Source organism: Zeus faber (assembly GCF_960531495.2).
Source record: "Zeus faber genome assembly, chromosome: 5".
Lineage (NCBI taxonomy): Eukaryota > Metazoa > Chordata > Actinopteri > Zeiformes > Zeidae > Zeus > Zeus faber.
Window position 1 is genome coordinate 8,204,799 of NC_137192.1, and position 21,469 is coordinate 8,226,267.

The following is a 21,469-nucleotide window of genomic DNA, read 5'->3' on the forward strand; positions in this document are numbered from 1 at the left end:
TTCAGATCTAGGCCAGGTTACTCAACGGAAATGGCCAACTGCTATCTCACTTAAAACATCAAGAAACATAAGGTCTATAAACACAGCTTCCATAATGTAGTGGAAGTTGTGTTTATAGACCTTAAAAAGGCTTTTGACACATTGAACCATGAAGTACTTCTGAACAAACTTAGCATCTTTAACTTTTCTGAGCAAGCAACCGGCTGGTTTGCATCATACCTCCAATGTAGAGAGCAACGCGTTAAAATCAATGCAGAACATTCAATCCCCCAGCGATCCAGGATGGGCATGCCACAAGGCTCGATCTTGGGGCCTCTGCTCTTTAGCTTATACATGAATGATTTACCAACATGCTGTAAAATAGCTGGTTGTCAGATGTACGCGGATGACACGATCATTTATGTATCAGCTAAAACACCTTGTGTAGCAGCAGAGATATTAACAAATGAAATGGAGGATGTCTCCTAATGGCTCAAAAACAATCATCTAACCTTGAATCTTAAATAGACTGTGTCAATGCGTTTTTCCATGAGAAGGAAAGCAAAAGATAAGCTTACAATTAAAAAAGATCAAGAGGAAACACAGGAAGTCAGTGATTTTAAATTCCTAGGTGTCATTTTGGACTCCAAACTCAAATTTGGTAAACACGTTGAAAAGCTATGCAAGACCGTGAAGACAAATCTGAACCGTTTCAGAATGATAAGACATTACATACCTCTCAAAGCAGCTCAACTGTTCATGCATGCCATGATATTTTCACACCTATCCTATTGTGTTCCTGTATGGAGCCAGGCTTCACAGTCAACTGTCAAACCCATTACATCATTATACAAACAAGCACTGAAAATAATGGATCAAAAATAAATGAAAGGGCACCACTGTATAACTCAGAAAAAAGTGCAAGTTGCACAGTTATGGCAGCTTTATCAAGTTCTCTTTTATTAAAATGATTGTTAAATGTGTGAAAAATCTTGCCCCATCTGTACTTTGTCCATATGTGACAAAAACAAACACCAATAGAATCGCCACTAGGGGATCAGCGAATAACAACTGCAGGGTGGCACAGCACAAAACCACTTGCAGTCAGTCTTCTTTTTTAGTAAAAGGGATACATTTTTGGAATGCCCTACCAACTGAAATAAAAAGACAAACTGATCTGAAAATGTTTAATGAAAAGGTGAAACACATGCCGAAAACAAAACCAAACCTGTGATCATTGATCACTGATTACATACACATACGTAACACATGTAAATGATTATAATGTGATGTAATTATTGTACAATCATGTAAAGAATGTCACTACTTATTATGTGCTTATTTTAACTTACGTTTTTCTGGTAATGATGACGTGTAAGTAAGAAAGCCTAACCAGTGACAGTGGTCACAAATTAGCCTCGGCTAGAAATCCTTTATGCAACATATCTGTTTTATGTTTTTGTAACTTGTTACAATGTTTTTTGCATTGTACCTGACAAATAAATTAATAAGAAAAAAAAAATCATATATTCAAAGTTTAACCAACAGTCTACTGCTTTCCATTTCCATATTTAAGGTGTGAAGAAAAGAAGATGGTTTTCAGCTCAGTGAAGAGCATCATTTCACAGGGCTGTTAACCTTGTCCTCTGGGAACTATACATCGCAAGTATTTTGATGGAGAGCGAAGGCTTTTCATTTAGCATGTTCATGCGTGACGAGATGGTGTTCCAAACTGTTTAATAGTTTATAATTACCACTGGAATCAATCAAACATGGTGAATAGTTGTGTTTCAGATTGCCTGCCTGCCATCCCAGAAATTCACTGTCATGGCATTTTATACCCCGTCTAGTATTTTCTATTTAAATCGATGCTCTCCAAAAAGTATCAAATTCTGCACAAAAATCTCTGTGTATTTTTGTTCCAAGAAAAAAACAGTAAACACAAAAAAGATGGTGATATCATGAGGCTGATATCATGTGTGATATTTATCTTGAGAGACGGATCCAACATTATTCTTTGCACTTCTGCTCTATAAAAAGCAGAGCTGGCTCATGTCATATCTACCCATACATGCCCAGTATTGTATGACATTTATTCCCATCCATGTCCAACACTTTAAGTAGGCTATGCCAACTTGAGCCCTGCACGATTTCCGAGGCTTTAATAACACACAAATAACACACGTTGGGAGTCTTGCCTATTGCATAATGACTCCAATAAGCTGGTTCAAAATGCTTTAGACCAATTTCACGACTGTGTATTTGCTCCATTTCAGTTCACCACACTAAACAAATGCAAATCTCACAGATACACACTGGCACTTTAACAAAAAAGGTTTCACAAACCAGATTGCCAGCACACTGAAAAATATTAAAAAGCATTAAAGCTACATAAATTAAGCTCACCTTTCAGAAGTGTGCATGCCAGGCATTCTTGGCTACAAAAGTCTTGATTTCTCAATTTCCTGTGCCAGTCAGTGCTCTATGGAGACTGCAACCAGTCCATTAAACCTGCCCTGTTTTATTGTACTGTAGAGGTAGTTAAAAAAAAAAAAAATAAGAAAACTTTGTTTCAATTTGGGGAAGCCGTCCCCAATACCAACGTTTGGCCGAACCAGTGCTTCTATCGCCCTTGCTACATTCTTTATACAATTTGTCCGGGTGAAAACGAAAATGTCTAGCACCGCTTCGCACAGGAATTTGAATTTCACTCTCTGAAGATTTGACCTGCTTTCCTGCCTTTTCAGCACCATACAAGTCAAAAACAAGGTCAGCGTTGGCAGTTTAACTCTCAGTACTGCCTCATGAAATAATGCAAACAATAAGCTCTGTAATAATCCACATAATTGGTTATATTGCTGGATAGGAGTGAACAGGATAGGTATATGAGTTGAATGGTTATAGATATGATCCATGACCGGTCATGGATACATGTAATAGATATGGTTGTGAATAGGGGAGAATACACTAACATACAGTCACCGGCCACTATATTAGGTACACCTTGCTAGTACCGGGTTGAACCCTCTTTTGCCTTCAGAACTGCCTTAATTCTTCGTGGCATAGATTCAACAAGGTGTTGGAAACATTCCTTAGAGATTTTGGTCCATATTGACATGATAGCATCACACAGTAGCTACAGATTTGTCGGCTGCACCGTTCCACCACATCCCAAAGGTGCTCTATTGGATTGAGATCTGGTGACTGTGGAGGTCATTGGAGTACAGTGAACTCATTGTCATGTTCAAGATGATTTGAGCTTTGTGACATGGTGCATTATTCTGCTGGAAGTAGCCATCAGAAGATGGGAACACTGCTCATAAGGGGATGGACATGGTCAGTACCAATACTCAAATATGCTGTGGAATTTAAACAACGCTCAATAAGTACTAAGGGGCCCAAAGTGTGCCAAGAAAATATCCCCCACACCAATACACCACCACCACCAGCCTGAACCTTGATACAAGGCAGGATGGATTCATGCTTTCATGTTGTTTACGCCAAATTCTGACCCTACCATCTGAATGTTGCCGCTGAAATCGAGACTCATCAGACCACGCAACGTTTTTCCAATCTTCTATTGTCCATTTTTGGTGAGCCTGTGAGAACTGTAACCTCAGTTTCCTGTTCTTAGCTGACAGGAGTGGCACCAGGTGTGGTCTTCTGCTTCAAGCTTTGACGTGTTGTGCGTTCAGAGATGGTATTCTGCATACCTTGGTTGTAACGAGTGGTTATTTGGTTTCTTGTTGCCTTTCTATGGTCTTGAACCAGTCTGCCCATGACCTCTGACATCAACAAGGCATTTTCGACCACACAACTGCCGCTCACTGGATATTTTCTCCTTTTCAGACCATTCTCTGTAAACCCTAGAGATGTGCGTTAAAATCCCGGTAGGTACCAACAACCATGCCACATTCAAAGTCACTTAAATCCACTTTCTTCCCCATTCTGATGCTCGGTTTGATCTTCAGCAAGTTATCCTCACCATGTCTACATGCCTAAATGCAAAGAGTTGCTGCCATGTGATTGACTGATTAGCTATTTGTGTTACCAAGCAATTGAGAGGGTGTACCTAATATAGTGGCCGGTGAGTGTAGACCCTCTCAGCAACAATTGAAATGGTAGCCTAAGTTTGGCCACCCTTGCCAAAGTTTGCCTATATGTGACCCACTGCGGATTTTAGGTTCATTTGGGGCCGTTTGAGTTTTTTGTCTTTGTCTTTTTCACTTGTGTGAATCAAGCAAATATTTTTAAAGCTATGACTTGTTAATGACGAGGGGGCGGCAAACTGTGTTTCTGAGATAATCACCTTCAAAGTTTTCCCCACACTTGTCTTCATTCAGCCAGCTCCCAGAATGCAAATGTTGGAGGACCAGCGAAGCCACATGGCTACTTGCCACATAACCACTTGACACCCCGCTGAAAGGGGACTTGACACCCTGCTGGGGCAATCTCTGCATTGTTCTTGTGTTTTGAGGGAATGTTGAACAGCGTCATCAACACACATCTTTGTTTTTAAAAAAGCTTTTATTAAACAGTAAGAATATACATGTTTTTTAAAAGTGGAATTATTTAGGAGTTTAAAAGTGCGCGACACAACAAAATGTGCTGTCTGTCAATATTATTGGTCTTTGTATATCAACCTCAGTGTGTCATTTAATATATAAATGTGCGTATGCCAAATATCTTCAAAGTTCTTGGAGTTATTATGTGGTCTAACCCCAACCCTACCCCAGCTACACTCTGAGAGCCTGTTTGGGGCTGTGTCTTTTCATTTTCTCTTCGCCCCTGGCTGCATTTGCAGGTAAACTTGACAATCTTGTCCATTGCTACTTGTTCATTATCTGCATCACCAACCTCAACAGACTTCATCACGTCATTAACTTCTTCTGATGTAACAACAACGGATGTATCGTCTGTCTCCTCTGGTGGTTCTTGAAAATAATCTGTTTCATCATCATATTCAGGTAGAAATCCGCTGTTTGAAATGTTCTCCAAGTCTGGGATAACGCCGATATCAGATTCAGCATTGATGTCGGAGAACTGACTATCATCACAGAAAATGAAGTCCAGTATGCGCTACTTACACTGCCTTGGATCTATCGCACTGGTCAGATTAAGGTCCGTGATATGATTTAGAGCTTCCACCATCTGCTTCTCATAATCCATAAAAACACAGGGATAAAAGTTTTCACAGACAAGTGAAACTGAAGGCTCCTCGTCCGGCGCTTTAACCATCTGTTTCTGGAAGTGACGTCAGCTTTTCTCTTGCCGGCTTACACCAACTAAACAACAATGGCTCCAGGTGTGTGTAAAACTAGTAAGATTTAAAAGTTGCACTCTATCAAAATTGTTTCACATTGTGACTTCACATCACATGGAATATGAAGGAATGATTTTCACCTGGGCGGTTGCTTTAAAGGAAACGAACGATAGGCGTTTGCACTGTTCGGCGTCTCAGTAAGTGAACTGTGTTTCCCCATCTAATCTAACCTGAATATTTAACTTGACAGTTTAACATTTATCTACTATTTATAAATCAAACTCGGTTTTGAAAATATGTTGAGAGATAAAAAAAAAAAAAAATACAAAGGAATGGAATGGAATTTTTCTTCAAGAAAAGTTTTTTCAACTTATTTGGTGACTCATGGAGATTTTAGAAATGTGCAACATAGCAGGTTTTGCTGCGGTGGGTCACATATGGACGAGCCGGCTCAGAAAATATGGTAATTTTACCCAAATTTACAAAAAAATTATGCTTTTCAGCTACTTTTAGCTGCATGTTACTCATGACCATAACACCTCCTGTCAGTGGTCAATGCTTCACCGATCCACACTACAGGATCTCCACAAGGAAAGTCAAGAGTTTTCATTTACTTTTGCCGCCACACTCCCCACCTCAAGTGGCACGGTGGCGCAGTGCATTGCACTGCTGCCTCACAGCAAGAAGGTCCTGGGTTCGATTCCCGCCTGGGGCGCTGTTGGCACCGTGCTCCGGCGGGTTATCTCCCAAATAGGAGCCTTTCTGTGTGGAGTTTGCATGTTCTCCCCGTGCTCACATGGGGTTTCCTCCACCTCACGTCAGTAAGGACCCCCCTCAAAAACATGCACCCATCATCGTCTGACCAGCGATGGACACTAATCACCAGGTCCCCGGGCGCGTCCACGTATGCTGCCCACTGCTCCTGGCTGTGCCCCCGGAGGAAGGACAAGCCAGGATGGGTCAAAAGCAGAGGAGCCATTTCACCGGCCACCATCAAGCATGTGCATGTTGTGCGTGTGTGTGTGTGCAAGCATGTGTTGTGGAGTGTCGTGTGACAATTAAAGACTGTTTTTTCTTCAAGACCAAAAATATTGTCTTTACAAAACAATCCGTTGAGACTTTCGCTGGACAGTGAAAGCCTATAGTTGGACTGGGGTCAAAACAAACGTTGGAAGGCAAAGCTTACGTCTATTTATCTTAGGGGGTGTCCAGAGATAAGGAGACTGACCCCGACAGGAAGACGGATGAGGAAGCTACTCTACATCATCAGCCACCTTCAGTTTTGGAGGACTGCCGTCTTCCTTCAGTGGAGCGCCGTGCGCAGAGCGGCTGGGACATGGGCTGTGAACCAATGTGGGAGATACTGTAGTGCCATCAGTGCCCGACGCGCTCACCGATCCACTTAAGATACGTCAACGAAAACCATCAAGCTGAGTTATATGCAAGATAAAGAAAGGGAGAGGAGAATCCATAGAATCCATTTTTTCCAAGACCATTGCCAGGTGGTGTAAGGCATTTCCTCTGCCATAAACAGTTATAATAATAACAACAATAATAATAATAATAATAATAATAATAATAATAATGTCCTTATTCTTCCACTCAAAACAGCCTTAAGAAAGAGAGAGACAGACATGGAGTGAAGGAGAGAGAACGAGCCAGAGGCTAAGAAAATAAAGCAATATGTATTCTTTTGCTCAGACAATAAGATCCTCTGACACAAATGGGATTAGGTCCAAGTATATTGGCTGTTTTCCTTGGCCATGATAGCAGCACCTGCACGGCCCAGGCTTATTGAGCCATTGTGGTATAATACAGTGCAGTACTAGTGTAAGTTAAATATAGGTTAGGTATTAGGAGTGTAAGAACTTTTGAAAATCTGAAAATGTTCACAGTGTTCGATCAGCAACTGTCATCACCTTGGCTATCAGTCTCTTTTTCTCTTTGACCCAGACACAACTTACAATTGGACAAGTGAAGCGTGCCTGATCCTATCAGCAGGATCAGGAGAGGCACACACTCCGACAGAGAGCGAGAGGGAGAAGAAGTCACCACAGCCAACAATAACTGGAACCAAGAACTGGAACTAACAAGTAAATTGGCAACTGCAAATAATGAAGGAATTAAGCAGGAGAACCTCCCTTCTCCAACAGACTCGATGGCATCATTGGTAATATTTTACTTCTTCATTGAAAGTATGACAAGTATGACATGCAAAATGTTTGTATTGTCGATGAAACAAGAGCAGCTTGCCAGCGGTGAAACATGTTTCTGAAAAGGGATCACAGAGAAAATGTATTTGGCTACTGTGGCGGGCCAAGGGGGTCAAGCCGCCGCTGCAGACAGACGGTGCAGGCTCCCATCCCGGGGCCGCTCAGCTGCTGCGGATCGGGCAAAACAGCGGAGGGACTCCACTGAATGGTCCGATCCAGAACCAGGAAGTAATTAAGGGTTTGTTTTTCTCCGCAGTGAGAGAGATGCGTGCTTGGAGGACATGGGTACGGACCGGGCGAGACAAGCGCTGAGCATAGTGAGCAGGACACGTCACGTTGGCAGCTAGCCTTAACTCCGCCCTTCTGGACTCTTTCCCCGTTTGCCAGCGAGCCGTCCGCTTTTCCCTTTTGGCCCACAAGCCGCCTTTTGTTTAAATAATTAAGAAATACATGCCTACAGGCCTCCACCTGCCTCCTCTCTCTCATTCCCTGGCCCTCCCAGAACACACGTCCACAGCTACATTCACACTGCAGGCCAAAGTTAACCCTAACCCTAACCCAAATCCAATTTTTTTGCTCATATATGACTCAGATCTGTTTTTTTCATGACCAATGTGAACAGCACAAATCCCATGGAATCTGATATTTTCAATTCTGAATTGGGCCACTTTCATATGTGGTCCTAAATCTGATACAGGTCAGATTTTTTGGGGTTCCCAACCTTTTATCACGGACCCAAGTGCACAAAATGATCACGGACCGGGGTGAGTGTCGACTCAATACGCACGGAGGAAAATAAATACATTAAACACATCTACAATAAATGAGTATTCGGGTCACGCAAAAACGTACCCCTGTGTTTCGAGAATAAACTCCGTGGCCTTTCCCACCGGGGCACCCACACCCGCCCGTTTAGCAGCGTATACAGCACGGGGAGGGAAAATAAATAACAGATAGATAGATAAATAAATAAGTAGGCTGACCCGGTGAGGAGGCACTCGCTGCATTTTATGAATAGCCCCGGTTCTTAAAATAGTGTGTGTGTGTGTGTGTGTGTGTGTGTGTGTGTGTGTGTGTGTGTGTGTGTGTGTGTGTGTGTGTGTGTGTCCTCTGAGGGAGTGATCAGAATGCAATCTATTTTATTTTACTAAATTTCCTTATTGAACTAAACAAAAAAGCACCGTGCCTCTGCCTGTATTTAAAGATTTAATCTGCAAACTTGAGCTAAAGTACACGGTCCCAAACTGACCGACAACCATGTGCATTTGCCTGCCACGTTAACTTCCGTCTGACAGTGTGTGACGCCTTTGTTGCTTCTATACGTGCGGGTCAGGACTCTGACCCATTCACGCTGGAATCTGATATAAGGCTTGCAGTGTGAACGTAGCCTTTAAGTTCCAAAAAGAGGCCGATGCTTTAGGCTGCTTTTCAGAGAAAAACCCCCAGACACTTTTGTTTGTGCTGCTGCAATCGAATATGCAGTGAGCTTACACGGCTTCCTATCATTCCAAAAACATTGCAATTGCCCGTCCATCTCCTTCCTTCTCAGCCGCTGACAGAGCTCACCCATGCATCCTGCATTGCCTCCACACTACACGACTGCTCCCTGTATTAAAATGGTATAAGTTCTCCTTTACGCCTACAAAGCCGTCTACCACCTCTCTTGCCATGAATGTACTGCTTAGATATTGTATGTGTTTTACTTCATTGCCTCATTTATTGATATCATTTTTATTATCCCTGTGTAAGGTACTTCAATACCATGTGTCTTTGAGTAATTACAATAGGGCTATGTAAATAAAGTATTTAATTTTCTTGCCGGCATACTTGCCAACGTCTTCTGTTGACGAAGACTGAGCTTTTAACCGGTCAGTATTCCCGACGGCACTGTGAGTCGCCAAGCGGACCCACTTTTTGCACTAAAGGTTTTTGCACCTGCTGTTTAATGAGGCAATTCACTAAGCTGTTGAAAGAATTAGAGGTGATAAATTCATGGTTCTGCTCCGGCGATGGAGAGCAACACAGAGCTACTATTTCAAAAACGAAGGCTGCAGAATTAATAATGGCGTCCTTTTCAAGAAAATATTTTTTTACCAAATCACTTTTTATGTCTAGCTCTACGTTATCTTTCACTGATATTGCTATTAAGTCATTTTAAGTGTCTGATAGTTAGTAATGTCATAGTGAGTAAAGAATCTAAATCCATGATATCCACTCCCTCAACATCAAGATTTTGTATTTAAGAAAAAGATATGTGTAACATTAAACACCCTTTTTAATGGCTCCTCTGAGCCTTTAAAGACATGCAGGTTAGGCTACCTTAGTGTGTCTACTGTATACCCATAGTCTGCTGGAATTGGAGCCAGCACCTCCACAACCATGACCAGGAAGAGCAAGTAAAGAAAATGGAGGGGTGGGTTACACCCTTAAGTGCTGTATATTTTGGCGGTTGTGTTTAGGGCATGTGCTTGACTGTGAAAAATGTGGTATTATTTTTGTAATTGGGGCCATAAGGTATCGTATCATACTGTAACCGAGCCCCACAGTATGGTATGCATTGTTAAGCGAAGCGACATTATAGTCGGAATCCCTCAGAGACAGAAGGGCTGTTGGGATGCATTGCGAGGCCCAGGGGAGTGTGTGTGTGTGTGTGGGGGGGGGGGGTCAGCGCCTGCTCCCTTCAGGGTCCAAGGCAATAACAGAAGCCCCTCATCCATCACATGTAATGGTGTTTTCAGATGCCCGACTTCAAATGGAAACACCAGGGCACTTATTATTACAGTTATTAGGAACTCTCGTGCTAAATCCGTGGTAGGAAAGGAGGACGGCCCCCTCCGAGATGGACTGGAATGTCGTCGATCTCGAAACTCCTAACCAGAAGGAGATTCCAATATTAATGTCAATAACTGGGAAATTTGGTCTGAATTTGTCTCACATACCTGAATCCTTGTCAGGCCTGGGTCAGGTCAATACTGTCTGTAACACAGCGGAAGACACCAATGATTTGCGGCTGCCGTTCAGCCCGGCATTCTTCATTCTTTTTACCCTGTGACCTCAATAGTTTGACCCAACTGAGGTCAAATACAGAGGGGGAATAATCTGCAGCCACTGCAACAGTTTACGTGGTGGCTAGCAAGAGATTGCATGTGGACACAATCAACTTGAGCCACACAGCAGGCTGCTGCAACCAAAAGAAAGAGGTTGAGGAAGCCAATAGGAGCGCAGTTCAATCATTGATTGCAGTTCAACCATCGAGTGCGGTTCAACCATGGGGATGACAAACTATTATTTTGAAATGTCTTGCCTTGTCTTGCCATGCAACTCACACCCCTTATGCAAATATCAACAGATAAAGTCAGTACATCAAACACTACAGGCACAAAATACCTGGGATGCAATGATTAGATCTTGATTAGATCTCTTAGGCCTGATGAAAAATTCTGCCACTTGACCTATGGAGAATCCATAATGTCAGCCCTTGAGGGTAATCTCAATGTAAAATCTAGAACAGAGTCGCTCAGAAGGGTAAAAGAAGAAGGTTTTTATTTCAAAGGAGAATAAAAAGGTCTTAGTACTTCACAAGAAAACACTCAGTTATTAGGATATCGTGCTGGGAAGGCTTTTTTCCATAGTCAACCTTTCAATAATTCTTGTCTTATAAGATTTGCACCAATTAAGTAAATCCTGAAGGAGTCAAATGAAAAGTATATATATATGTTTATACTGAATATATATGAATTACTCCACCCTGGTTGGGCAATCGGGGTATCTATAATTAGTATCTAGTGGAGTGGTGGCACGCAAAGGTAGGATGAGGGAGAGTTTATAGAAAGGACAAGAGTGTAAGAGAGAGACAGAGAGAGAATTACAGAGATTCATTTGATTAACAGTTAATCATGATGAGATGGAGCCCGGCCAGAAAACAATCACTGTCTCTCTTGGATGGATCACAGTAATTAACATTTTCAATTGTGTCACTAAGAAACTGCCCCACTCAGTCCGGCTCTGTGATCAATCTGTTAATAAACTTGAGAGAAGAACCAGTTGAGATGTTCTACAGTGATTGAGCAGGTGCAGACCATTGTCTGCCATTTCTGATTTTTCATGAGAATTTTTAGCATATTGACATCTGATGTATTATCTAACTATTGGCATAGAACTGTACATACATGAGGCCTGTGTATGTGGCATGACAGAACTTGATGTGAATGAACACTTAGACAAATATACACATTTAATAAATTCCACCAAGATTACAAATGCTGTTACATTTGCTCCAATGTGTGTCTGCCTGTTTCTTGTGTCTCAGTAAAGTCTGATCTCAGTTGACAGGTTTGCCATGCTCTTTGCCATTTAATTTCAATAAGGGAAATAATAAATGCAAATCCCTTATAAAAATCAATCCCTCTCATCGCTGCCCAAAAATCAAGCCATGAAGAAATGCACGGTTTCCACGTCAGTGTACTTACAAGAGAAAGTATTTCAGTGGTTGGACAGGTTCCACATTTCAGATCGAAGTCACATTTGCACACAGCTCAATGTTTGCTATTGTATGGAGTATATTCCAGAGGAAACACTGGCATTATCGGTGAACAGATGGAAACTTTTGTCTCGCATTAAGCAAGCACGTTAAAACCGCTTTAGTTAAGGCATGAGAGAGAGAGAAATGTGTGCTGGTTGAGCTCTGTTTCCCATTTGAGTTAAAAAATGATCTTGTAAATGATGATGTGAAGAGTGAGCTGACGGTTTGTCTTTATTATGGTGCAGTTTAGATGTATGGACATGGACAGCCATGGCCAGTCCAGATCATGTCATATTCCTCTGACCGTGAGTATGGATTCCATGGCCATCAATCCTTCTCTGGGGGCTCTCTACGAAACAAGATCAACCATGGTGCCTGAGCTCATGAGGAGAGCCCTTTAGAGGCTTTCGGAGACCACAGAGCTTCATTAAATAAACATGGCTACATAGCAAGTGTTTATTTTTTTATCCAAACCACTGGCCACCCATTCACATGCTCAAAGCTCAAATTTGAGGCCTAGCAAATTGGTGTACAACCAATATTACTTCAAATGATTAAACAAAAGTCGCTGAGTAATGAAGACAATGACTTGTTGTTTATGTGGACATGTCATCCAAAAAGTGGTACACAACTAATGCTCAAGATAACTGGGTCAGAAAAACGGCTTCATGCCAAATTTGCAGATGTGTCAGACATCCATCATAAAGTTCAAAGCCGAGATGGGTAACAGAATAAAGCTTGACTCAGGCATGGACTCCAGCTGTTGCTGTTGCAGCTCCATCATGTGTTATTAATCATCACAGTAATCACTGGAAAGCCACTTCAGGACACAGTCACCTGAGTGTAGGGGCTGAGAGAGCCATACTGCTACAGATACAACTGATCAGACCTGTTTGACCAAACACTGAACTACATTGAGCCATAGGATCCCTAACTGTATGAATGTGCTTCAAATTAAGTGCAAGGTGGATTACACTTACATATTGGGCAAACCATAAGTATGCTTTGACAAGATGACAAAGAAGCATTCTTTCATCTACTCAATAACTTCTGTCAGAAGTTGAAATGCTTTGAGGCAAACCCTGAGTTCCCTGGGCTATGCGCCATATGAACTGATAAAGTACTGTCCCACTACCTTTTCAGCAGCCATTAGAAAGGCCTTGCCTGGCTGTCCTCTGTATTGTCCACAATAAGTCATGAACCTTTCTGGAAGTCCAGAACAGGAACTTGGAACAAGCCACATCGCTTGATAGGACACCCTCAGCATACCTTCAAACATATGCAACAGAAGAAGGTATGTCCTTATTACTCTGAATCAATGGCCTAAAGGATTAATAAAATGCGGCATATAGCAATGGTGTAATTAAATAAGTTCTACAAAACATGAATTGGTCATGAACTGCCTCCTGATAGACAAAGACCAGCACCACGTTACCTTTTGCTTGCTGATTCTAGAGTTGCCAGACTGTGTGCTGAGTATACACATGAAACATTTCTTTCAGAGTAGGGCCTGATATATAAGACAGCTATACAGCCATGCATACTGTCTGTTGATCCCATTCCTCCAGGGCACCAACATCTGGCTCTGCTATGACCAGGTGTCTCACATACACACAAACCCTTTTGGAAAAAAAAAACCGAATCTTCTGCCAGCAACGTATCAAATAACTCAGGTACCGTCTTGTGGTGTGCAATACCATGTGCCACCATTTAGAACCAACATTTTAAAGTCAAACTCCCTACCAAAAGGAGTGAAAAAAGGCCGGGGTTAAGACGGAATTTATGACCAAACTGAGTCTCTCTTGTCTGCTTGTCCTTCTCCGCCAGATTTGGGAGTGATGAGCAGACTAGAAACCCGGTGAGGCCTCATGTGTTGGGTGAGGAATGGTGTTCACTTCCAGGCTCATCAGACTGCTGAGAGAGGGGATGTGCACCACGGGAGGAGTGTTTGGCTCCCGGCCCCAGACAGAACCCCTGCAATCTTTTTATATTTTTGTGACCTGGGGACTGGTGAGAGACCTTGCTGCTCACATGCTCCAATAAATACAGCCAAGGATTTTGGTATTTAGAACTCAATAGATAAACAGTTTTTTGAGAACAATCATTGTGTGCCTAAACGGTTGAAAGGCTCCTCAGGCTTTACTTGATTTACGATTGGCTCTGTGCTCCAACAGGGATACAAAAATGCTTGATCTTATTACATCAGTGATGTTGATTGTCAATTCTCTGAGCTGGGGTTCTATAATACAAATTTATTAAACGATGATGATCTGGACTGGGCATTGTAAGCATATGTGCCACTGTGAGAATTAAAAACAAAATTTGGAGGCAAACAGCAGACATGCTTCGTAATATATATTACCAACTACCTGAATAAGTCTTTTTTTTTGTTTCCACTTAGACACAAATAACAGATTTTGTATGTTATGTTTTCTCCTTCATGGGCCAAGAAAAATTTGGAATGTGCTATGTATAATGCACAAACAACATTTAGAATTACACCCAGGACAAACTCACCCCCATCAGGCTTGAAGAGAAAAACCATGCCATCTTTTCTCTCCTCCTCCTCCAGCACTTCTTCGTCCACCTTCTGGGAGAGGTCACTGTGAGCCATCTGAGGCTGTCCTTTGCCAGCGCGCCACCTGCCGTTTACCTTTGCCCCAAGCTTTATCTGAGTAGTGGTGGTTACGGGGACTGTGGGGGTTGTCAGGTGCTTGGGCCCCCTGGGAGAGTAAGTGCTGGGTTTCACTGTGGTCTTTTGGTAGTCCCTGGCAAGGTCGCTGCCCTTAGACAAATGGTCGCTTTGCATACTTCTTTCCTCTTTGGGTAGCTTTATATCGTAGAGTGCCTCTCTTCCATCAGACCCAGTGGGATATGGGATGTCTGGCATCAATGTGCTCTGTAAGGGCATTTGACCCTGGGAGCTAGTCTGTGGATGAGCTGGAAAGTCTTGGCTTCCCACAGTATGTGATGGATGCTTAACAGTTATAAAACCCTCCCATGGATGGGTTTGACTCTCTGTACCAAGCGCAGGGTGATGTGAGGGGGGCTCACTTTCCAAGCCTTTCAGTGGGTGTAGTACACCACTGTCCAAAACAGTTTGTGAGACTCTTGGTGGATGGACTGGACTCTCTGAACTTTGCTCTAGAAAGGGTGGTTGGTTTTGACTGGCTGACCCTTTGTGCAGTGGAAAGATGACCCTGTCCAAACTGCTTTGTGCGCGCGTTGGACTATCTAAAAGAGCCTGTTGAGGAATTTGACTCTTTGAGCCATTTCCTCTGTGTGTTGGGCTCTGAGAACTTCTATGCCAAGCGGTAGTTGTGTCATCCTGAACAAACGGCCGGGTGGTACTATGCTCCACCATTACAGGACCAACGGTCCCTTGTGTTCTTTCTGGGCTATGCTCATGAACTCCATACCTCTCTCGCAGTTCCAGGCTGGTTCCTCTGTTGACGCCCCAAAGTGGAGAGGTCCTGTCTGCTCTGTCCCGGGACACTGGTACAACCATGTAAGAGGTGGAGGACTGGGTGGGGAAGGGTGGAATTTCATGCTCAGGCTCTGGAAGGTCAGTAGGATCGTAATCATATTCCTCCAGCTCCATCTTATCCAATGGAGGTGATTTGAAGAGAGGCAGATTTCCACTAGGGAGGAGCTGATGTGGAGGGGGAAAGGGATCCACATAGCCCTGTTGGCCAAATCCTAAAGGGTCAGCAAACTGCCTGCTGTTATGTTCTGTGGGTGTGGTTAACATGGGTTTATTTACTTTGCTGGGATCACAGTCAGGGACAGGGTAGCACATCAGCTTGCCGCCTTCATTGGGGCAGTGGCAAACCTGGCACGGGTCTATGTGGAAGGAGTGGCCGGCATCGTACTTCTGACCACCGTGGATGCATCCGATGCGTTCACATTGCATGCAGGCATCCGCGGGCTCCGACACGTCGATGCAGTTGGCCGGAATCTCAGGACAGCTGATGTAGTGGCAGCTTATTCTGCCACCGCCCTCGGGGCAGGAACACTCTGTGCTCCCATAGTCCACAAAATAAGAGTCTCCCTCGGGAACCTTGCCATTCTTGAACCCGGCATTGACGCAATCATAATACTGGTAGCCCTCACAGGTGCAGCCCGTGTGGACACAGGAGCTGCAACAGGCGCCACTCTCCAGGACTTCTTCGATGCAGTTGTTCAGCACCGGGCAGTCTACTCCAGTGCAGTCACGCTGGCAGACACAGCCGCTCAGGAAGAGGAAAAGCAGCCCGCATTTCAAAAGTGTCACCTCAGCTCCTGAGAGGTGAGCCATGATGCCGGGGACACATAAAACAGTCAGATCAAGATGAGATACTTTGTCTACAGCCGACAGTATGTCCTTTAGGGTTTCCACTCGATCTGTTCCTCATGAACCAACTTAACTCAGATCCTGCCAGAAAGAGAGGGGGGGCACATAGAGAAAGGGAGGGGAGAGGGAGAGGCTTGTTACATGCTGAAATAGCAGTTTCAGAGTCCAAGCCAACATCTGGCTTGGTAGTTGAGCTCAGCTACTCATGTCGGCCCCACTGAGCCCCATCCAATACGTTGGTGTTAACATCTATGCATGTTGTCACCATGACAACTGGGGTCATAATTTAAAAAGTGAAAATTAAATTTCCAGCACTCCATTGTTATCAGCTATTAGAGGGACTCAGCTGAGTGTAATTGTTTCAGGTTTCCTGGCAGTTAGGGTGTGGTAGCCATTGACTGCACAAATTACACTGAAGTCTGAAGTCACTAGCTATGTGGTGACAGAACTTCATGGTCTCTTAGAGAGTAGGTTACAGCACTCAATGTGTCCATTAATAAGGGTGCAGTTTAGGACTCACAATGACTAGAATTGGATGGCTAAGTAGTCTGTTCATTAGGATATTACACAGGATTCATTTCTGACTTCAAGAAAAAAAAACTCAGGAAGAAAAAAAACCTTCAAACCTTTAGCTTTGTTGACTTAAGTAGGAAATAAATTAAGGTAAAAAATAATATACCATACATTTTATATATTTATACGGGATTTGGTTGTCCAAAGAGTGAAAAACAATTATTTATCTCATTGCCAGACTGTTTTTGGACTCATGAAAGAAAACACATCCTTCTAAAATCATTCTAAGTGGAATTGGGCAGAAGGAGGATTTGTCTCATGAAGAAGATTTTGATTAGATGTTTGAAGACGTGGTTGCAGTTAAGCCAGCATTTCAAAAGGTGAGGCAAACAAGGAGTCTGTGGGTTTCATCCCAGGAAAACCATTACTCCTCTTTGGGATTCGGAGTGGGGCTCCTGTGACAATACACCGTTGCGTACCTCTGCGAAATGTCCAGGAGTTTAGAGAATGATCAGCGAGGCGAGGTGCAATTCTTTGGGAAAATAATTGAATTGAAATCTGAGCTATAGGTATAGTAATTGTAACAATTTAAGCCTTTCCGTTACATCTTTTTGGGGTTAGTCTTCTTTGTCCTCTTTGGCTTGACATACAGACGGTTCATTGACCTGGGGCTGGGCGGTATTGATCAAATGACACATCACATTATCAAATATCAAATTACCTCAATATCCATAATTTGATTTTATTATGGGTATGACGTTTGTGAAGCTCGGAAAACATTACTTCACTCTAGTGCAGCCTTAAAGCCATTTAAATGTATCTATTTGCGATAACCAAAATCCCAGACATCTCATATCACGATATCAATCAATATATCGCCCTGCCATAGACGGACCTGTACAAAACGCATTTAAATATATAACACATAAGCAAAACCCGTTTACTGTGTTCATCATTTGAATTGCAGCCCGTGCGACTGTACGCTTTCCAAAATGTTGCACTGCGGTAAAGTTAGACTTGTATCGTATATTCGGACTTTGCGAGCACATATGTTCTGTACGCCTGAAAGCCGAATAACCAATACATGACGAACTTCAACGCAGTGCGCGCCGCTAGTCGCAGAAGTTGCGTTATAAAGGCTGAGCGCAACCTGTTGCTTTCCGTCACAACACTGGGAAGTTGCGAAAGTGAAGTCACGGTGCTGGACATCATCTAAACACAAAACAGTGCGAGGTGAAAACATCGTCAACCTCTAACGTTTGACTAGTTAGTATTTCTACCGCACAGACAGGAAACAAACGGATTTTCTAACCGCAAGACACAAAACAAATCGTTCAACTTTCATCAGTCCTCCACGGATTTAATGATAATGATGACAATAGAAAGTAAGTAACCGGTTTGGATTCTTACCTCTGAGGCTTTACGTCCCACAGGCGCGCTTCTAGTCTGGACCTTTTGACCACTGCGATGGGTCCTAACCCAAAGCTGATGAAGGGGGAGGTACAAAACTTTCCTCCAGTAGCTTTTCTTCAGTGCCATTTTAGTAATACATGATCCATATTTTATACGTGTGTCGAACCGACGAAGATATTTTTTCAAGTGTAAAATCTTTGATTGATTGATTGATTTTATTTTATTTTATTTTATTTTATTTTATTTATTTATTTATTTATTTATTTATTTATTTATTTATTATTATTATTATTATTATTGGTTGTTTAATTATTATTTTAGTTATATTAGTTGGAATTTTTTATATCTATCTGTGTATTCTACTGAATAATAATGCATGTTGATATAAAGATACACCTGGATTATGTTGTCCCTTCAGCTTCCTTGAGAAAACTTATGAATTTTATAAACACAACAGTGCTAACGGCACTTAAACTAAAGGCTGTAACCTTATCTAAACTAGAGCCTCGTTCCGACATCCATGTTTCACACCCCTGTCTGTCTCGGGTCACCCCCGCATGTCACGAGGGCCCCAGAATATATACGGACCCCAGAAAACACCAAATATCTCTCAAAAGGCAGAGCTATCTTTAATTAGGTTTCTGATCCCTGTATCTGTGTTTGGGTTCCAATTTTGTCTGGGGCTCAAGACCAGCGCTGGATGGAGCCCTGCTCTGGAGCGATAAAGCAGCATGTCTTTCAGATGGCTGTAAGCGTTGCCACAGCCTAGTCAAGTTTAGAAAAAAGAACGCTATCCTCTCCTATTATTCAACACATCCTGCACAGTATTTTCAGTATATATTCCTCAAATTGATGACCCTGCAGCAGCAGTTCTTGGCAAAAGACTACTTTACGACCTCAGACCCCTCTGAAGTCTCCCAGTTTTCAGAGAAAGTCAAACAACACCAATTCCTTTATTTGAAATACCCACCCACCCCTGAGGTGGCCCTCGTAAATTTGTCACTTCCCACAGCGACTTCGACAGATTTCCTCAGTTCAAAGGACGTTTTGCAAGGGAGTGTCTCATGAAAACGGAAATTGTTGCGCATGGAGGGGTGGGGCGCGGGGATTCGTGATTGTGGGTGTGGGTGTTTTGAATGGAACATCAGTCATCGTGCCAGAGCACAGTGTCCTGATCAACCATCAGCACCCCCACCACAACCCCCTCTACAACACAACCCCAATCAACTTTCCACTCCACGCGGCCCTCCGCCCATGGCATTATCCACGGAGCCTGAAAAGGAGCGCTCCAGGATGGAAGGGAGGTGGAGGCCATGCCAGGGGCCGGGGGGGAGGCCACAAACCACAGAGAGGCTTCTGCCGAAGCAACATGGCCGCCTTGAGACAAGAGACTAAAACCGGGAGTGTGGTCTCACAGGGAGTGTTTACTAAACATGTCCATTGAAAGGACATGTCAAAGCATGCTCTCAGGGCCCACCTGGTTTGGTCGATCCTGTCTTTCACACACCCAGTAGGCATTTATGAATACCTCATGTCCCAGTCACACTGAGCTTTTCTGAGGACATTGTGTGAGACGGCGAACACTGAGCTTTTCTGAGGACATTGTGTGAGACGGCGAACTTGGAGACGAAAATTTTCTACCATCTGCATATCAAGACAGGATCCAGGTCCACTATAAAACACTGAGCAGTCGTCAACGCCTGGGTGAGATTTTTGGAATCCTGGCGTGACCTCCAGAGGGAAGCCGTCAGACACAGGGAAAGCCTTTGAAACGGCCACAGGGAGCGGGGCCCTGATCCTCCGGGGGCTGTGGGGCTCAGGACTCTCACAGATGCCCCTACTTAACATGGGGGTATCTGGTTTGTATTATCGAGCAATACAGAGGGGATTTTGCCAAGGTTTTGAAGATACAATAAAAAAAAAGTGATTCCTGAAAACACACTGGTCACATTCTGGTACGGCGAGGAAACAAAAATAGTTTGACGTGTTTCATATGTCGACTCTAGAGTCTAGACTCCACACATTTGGCATCCTGGAAGGCCATGACATGCCAAGCGGATGAACCAGAAAGGAACAATTCTCATTTCCTTTGCAACACAAGGAATAAAGGTATAACACACACCTGCGAAATGCCAAACCTTCCACTACAAGTGCAAGAGGGAGATTCATTCGGGTTATTCTCACTCCAACTATATAGAATATTACAGGAACCTGATTATTCATGAGTGAAACTATTTTTGCTTGTGCATTGTTCTTCTCCTGGAAGTGGCATGGAAGGCCCGAGCCGGACCTGCTGGACTGAGGCGCTGGCTTATCTGGAGGATATAGCACTGTGTGATTTGCAGCACAAAGTAAAGAGGGAGAGACAGGGAAAGAGAGAGAGAAGGGAAGTGGGTGGTGCAGAACTCTGGAATCTCCATTAACCCGGGCACTGTAGGAGATGGAGAAACCCCTGGCCCTGTGTGAATTACTGTGTGTCAGGTAACGCAGAGGGGCGTTCAAATGCAATGACGTTTCCACTGACCTGTGTGAGAGCAATACTTTGTGTGGAGCCTTTGAGGGAATGCTTTAAGCCTTGTCTGGAGCTAATCCTGGCTGTCCTCTAGCTGCATTCGCCTTCATGTACATATGGAATATGATCCGGCGTCCGATTACAAGAGTCGGGCTCGATATTTGACTTAATGGGACGCCTCTCGGAATGATCAAAGCCTTTTGACACAAGTCGCCTGCCTGCCACAGGCCACAGTGTATACACAATAGATGCAGTATTAACCTTCCCGGGGGCAATCCTTTGAAAAACTGTGACTTATTCCTTATTAGACGCGTATTGGTTCTACACTCCCGTCTGGCCCAAGAGAAACTGGTCAGGAGGAAATGCGCAACAATTAGTGTGTTTCCACAGTGTCACTGCTTGACTGGAGAAGATTCAACTGAAGCGACCGTCACAGACATTTCGTCCCAATGATGCCAGTGTGGGTGAACGGGGTCGCTGAAAAGCTTTTACAGGCTCTAATTTGTGATAAACGGGTATTCTGCACTAATGGGAATGTCAATGTGTAAAGATAAGGTTCACGTCTAGAGCACAAACAGGTCCTTCAGTTTGTATCCCAGTTGTTAATATATTGTATTATTTTTTTCTTCTTTTTATTGAATGTAGCACAGTATATTATGGAATACTGAAGATGTGACAAATTAAAATTTAATTTGCACGTACCAATGAACAGAGAAGACAC

At 43.2% G+C, this 21,469-nt stretch overlaps 1 protein-coding gene across 4 annotated transcripts in view; it reads right to left on the reverse strand.

Annotated features, from left to right (window-relative positions):
* Window positions 1–18,293, reverse strand: part of fbln2 (fibulin 2) — a 53,246-nt gene extending 34,953 nt beyond the window's left edge. For all 4 annotated transcript variants that reach the window (XM_080000393.1, XM_080000394.1, XM_080000392.1 and 1 more), the window contains exons 1-2: window positions 18,234–18,293; window positions 14,495–16,391 (exon numbers count right to left, since the gene is read on the reverse strand). In XM_080000393.1, coding sequence (XP_079856519.1) covers window positions 14,495–16,274 — 1,780 coding nt within the window. In that variant the 5' untranslated portion in view covers window positions 16,275–16,391; window positions 18,234–18,293. The remainder of the gene's footprint in view (window positions 1–14,494; window positions 16,392–18,233) is intronic.
* Window positions 18,294–21,469: the final 3,176 nt, after the last annotated feature.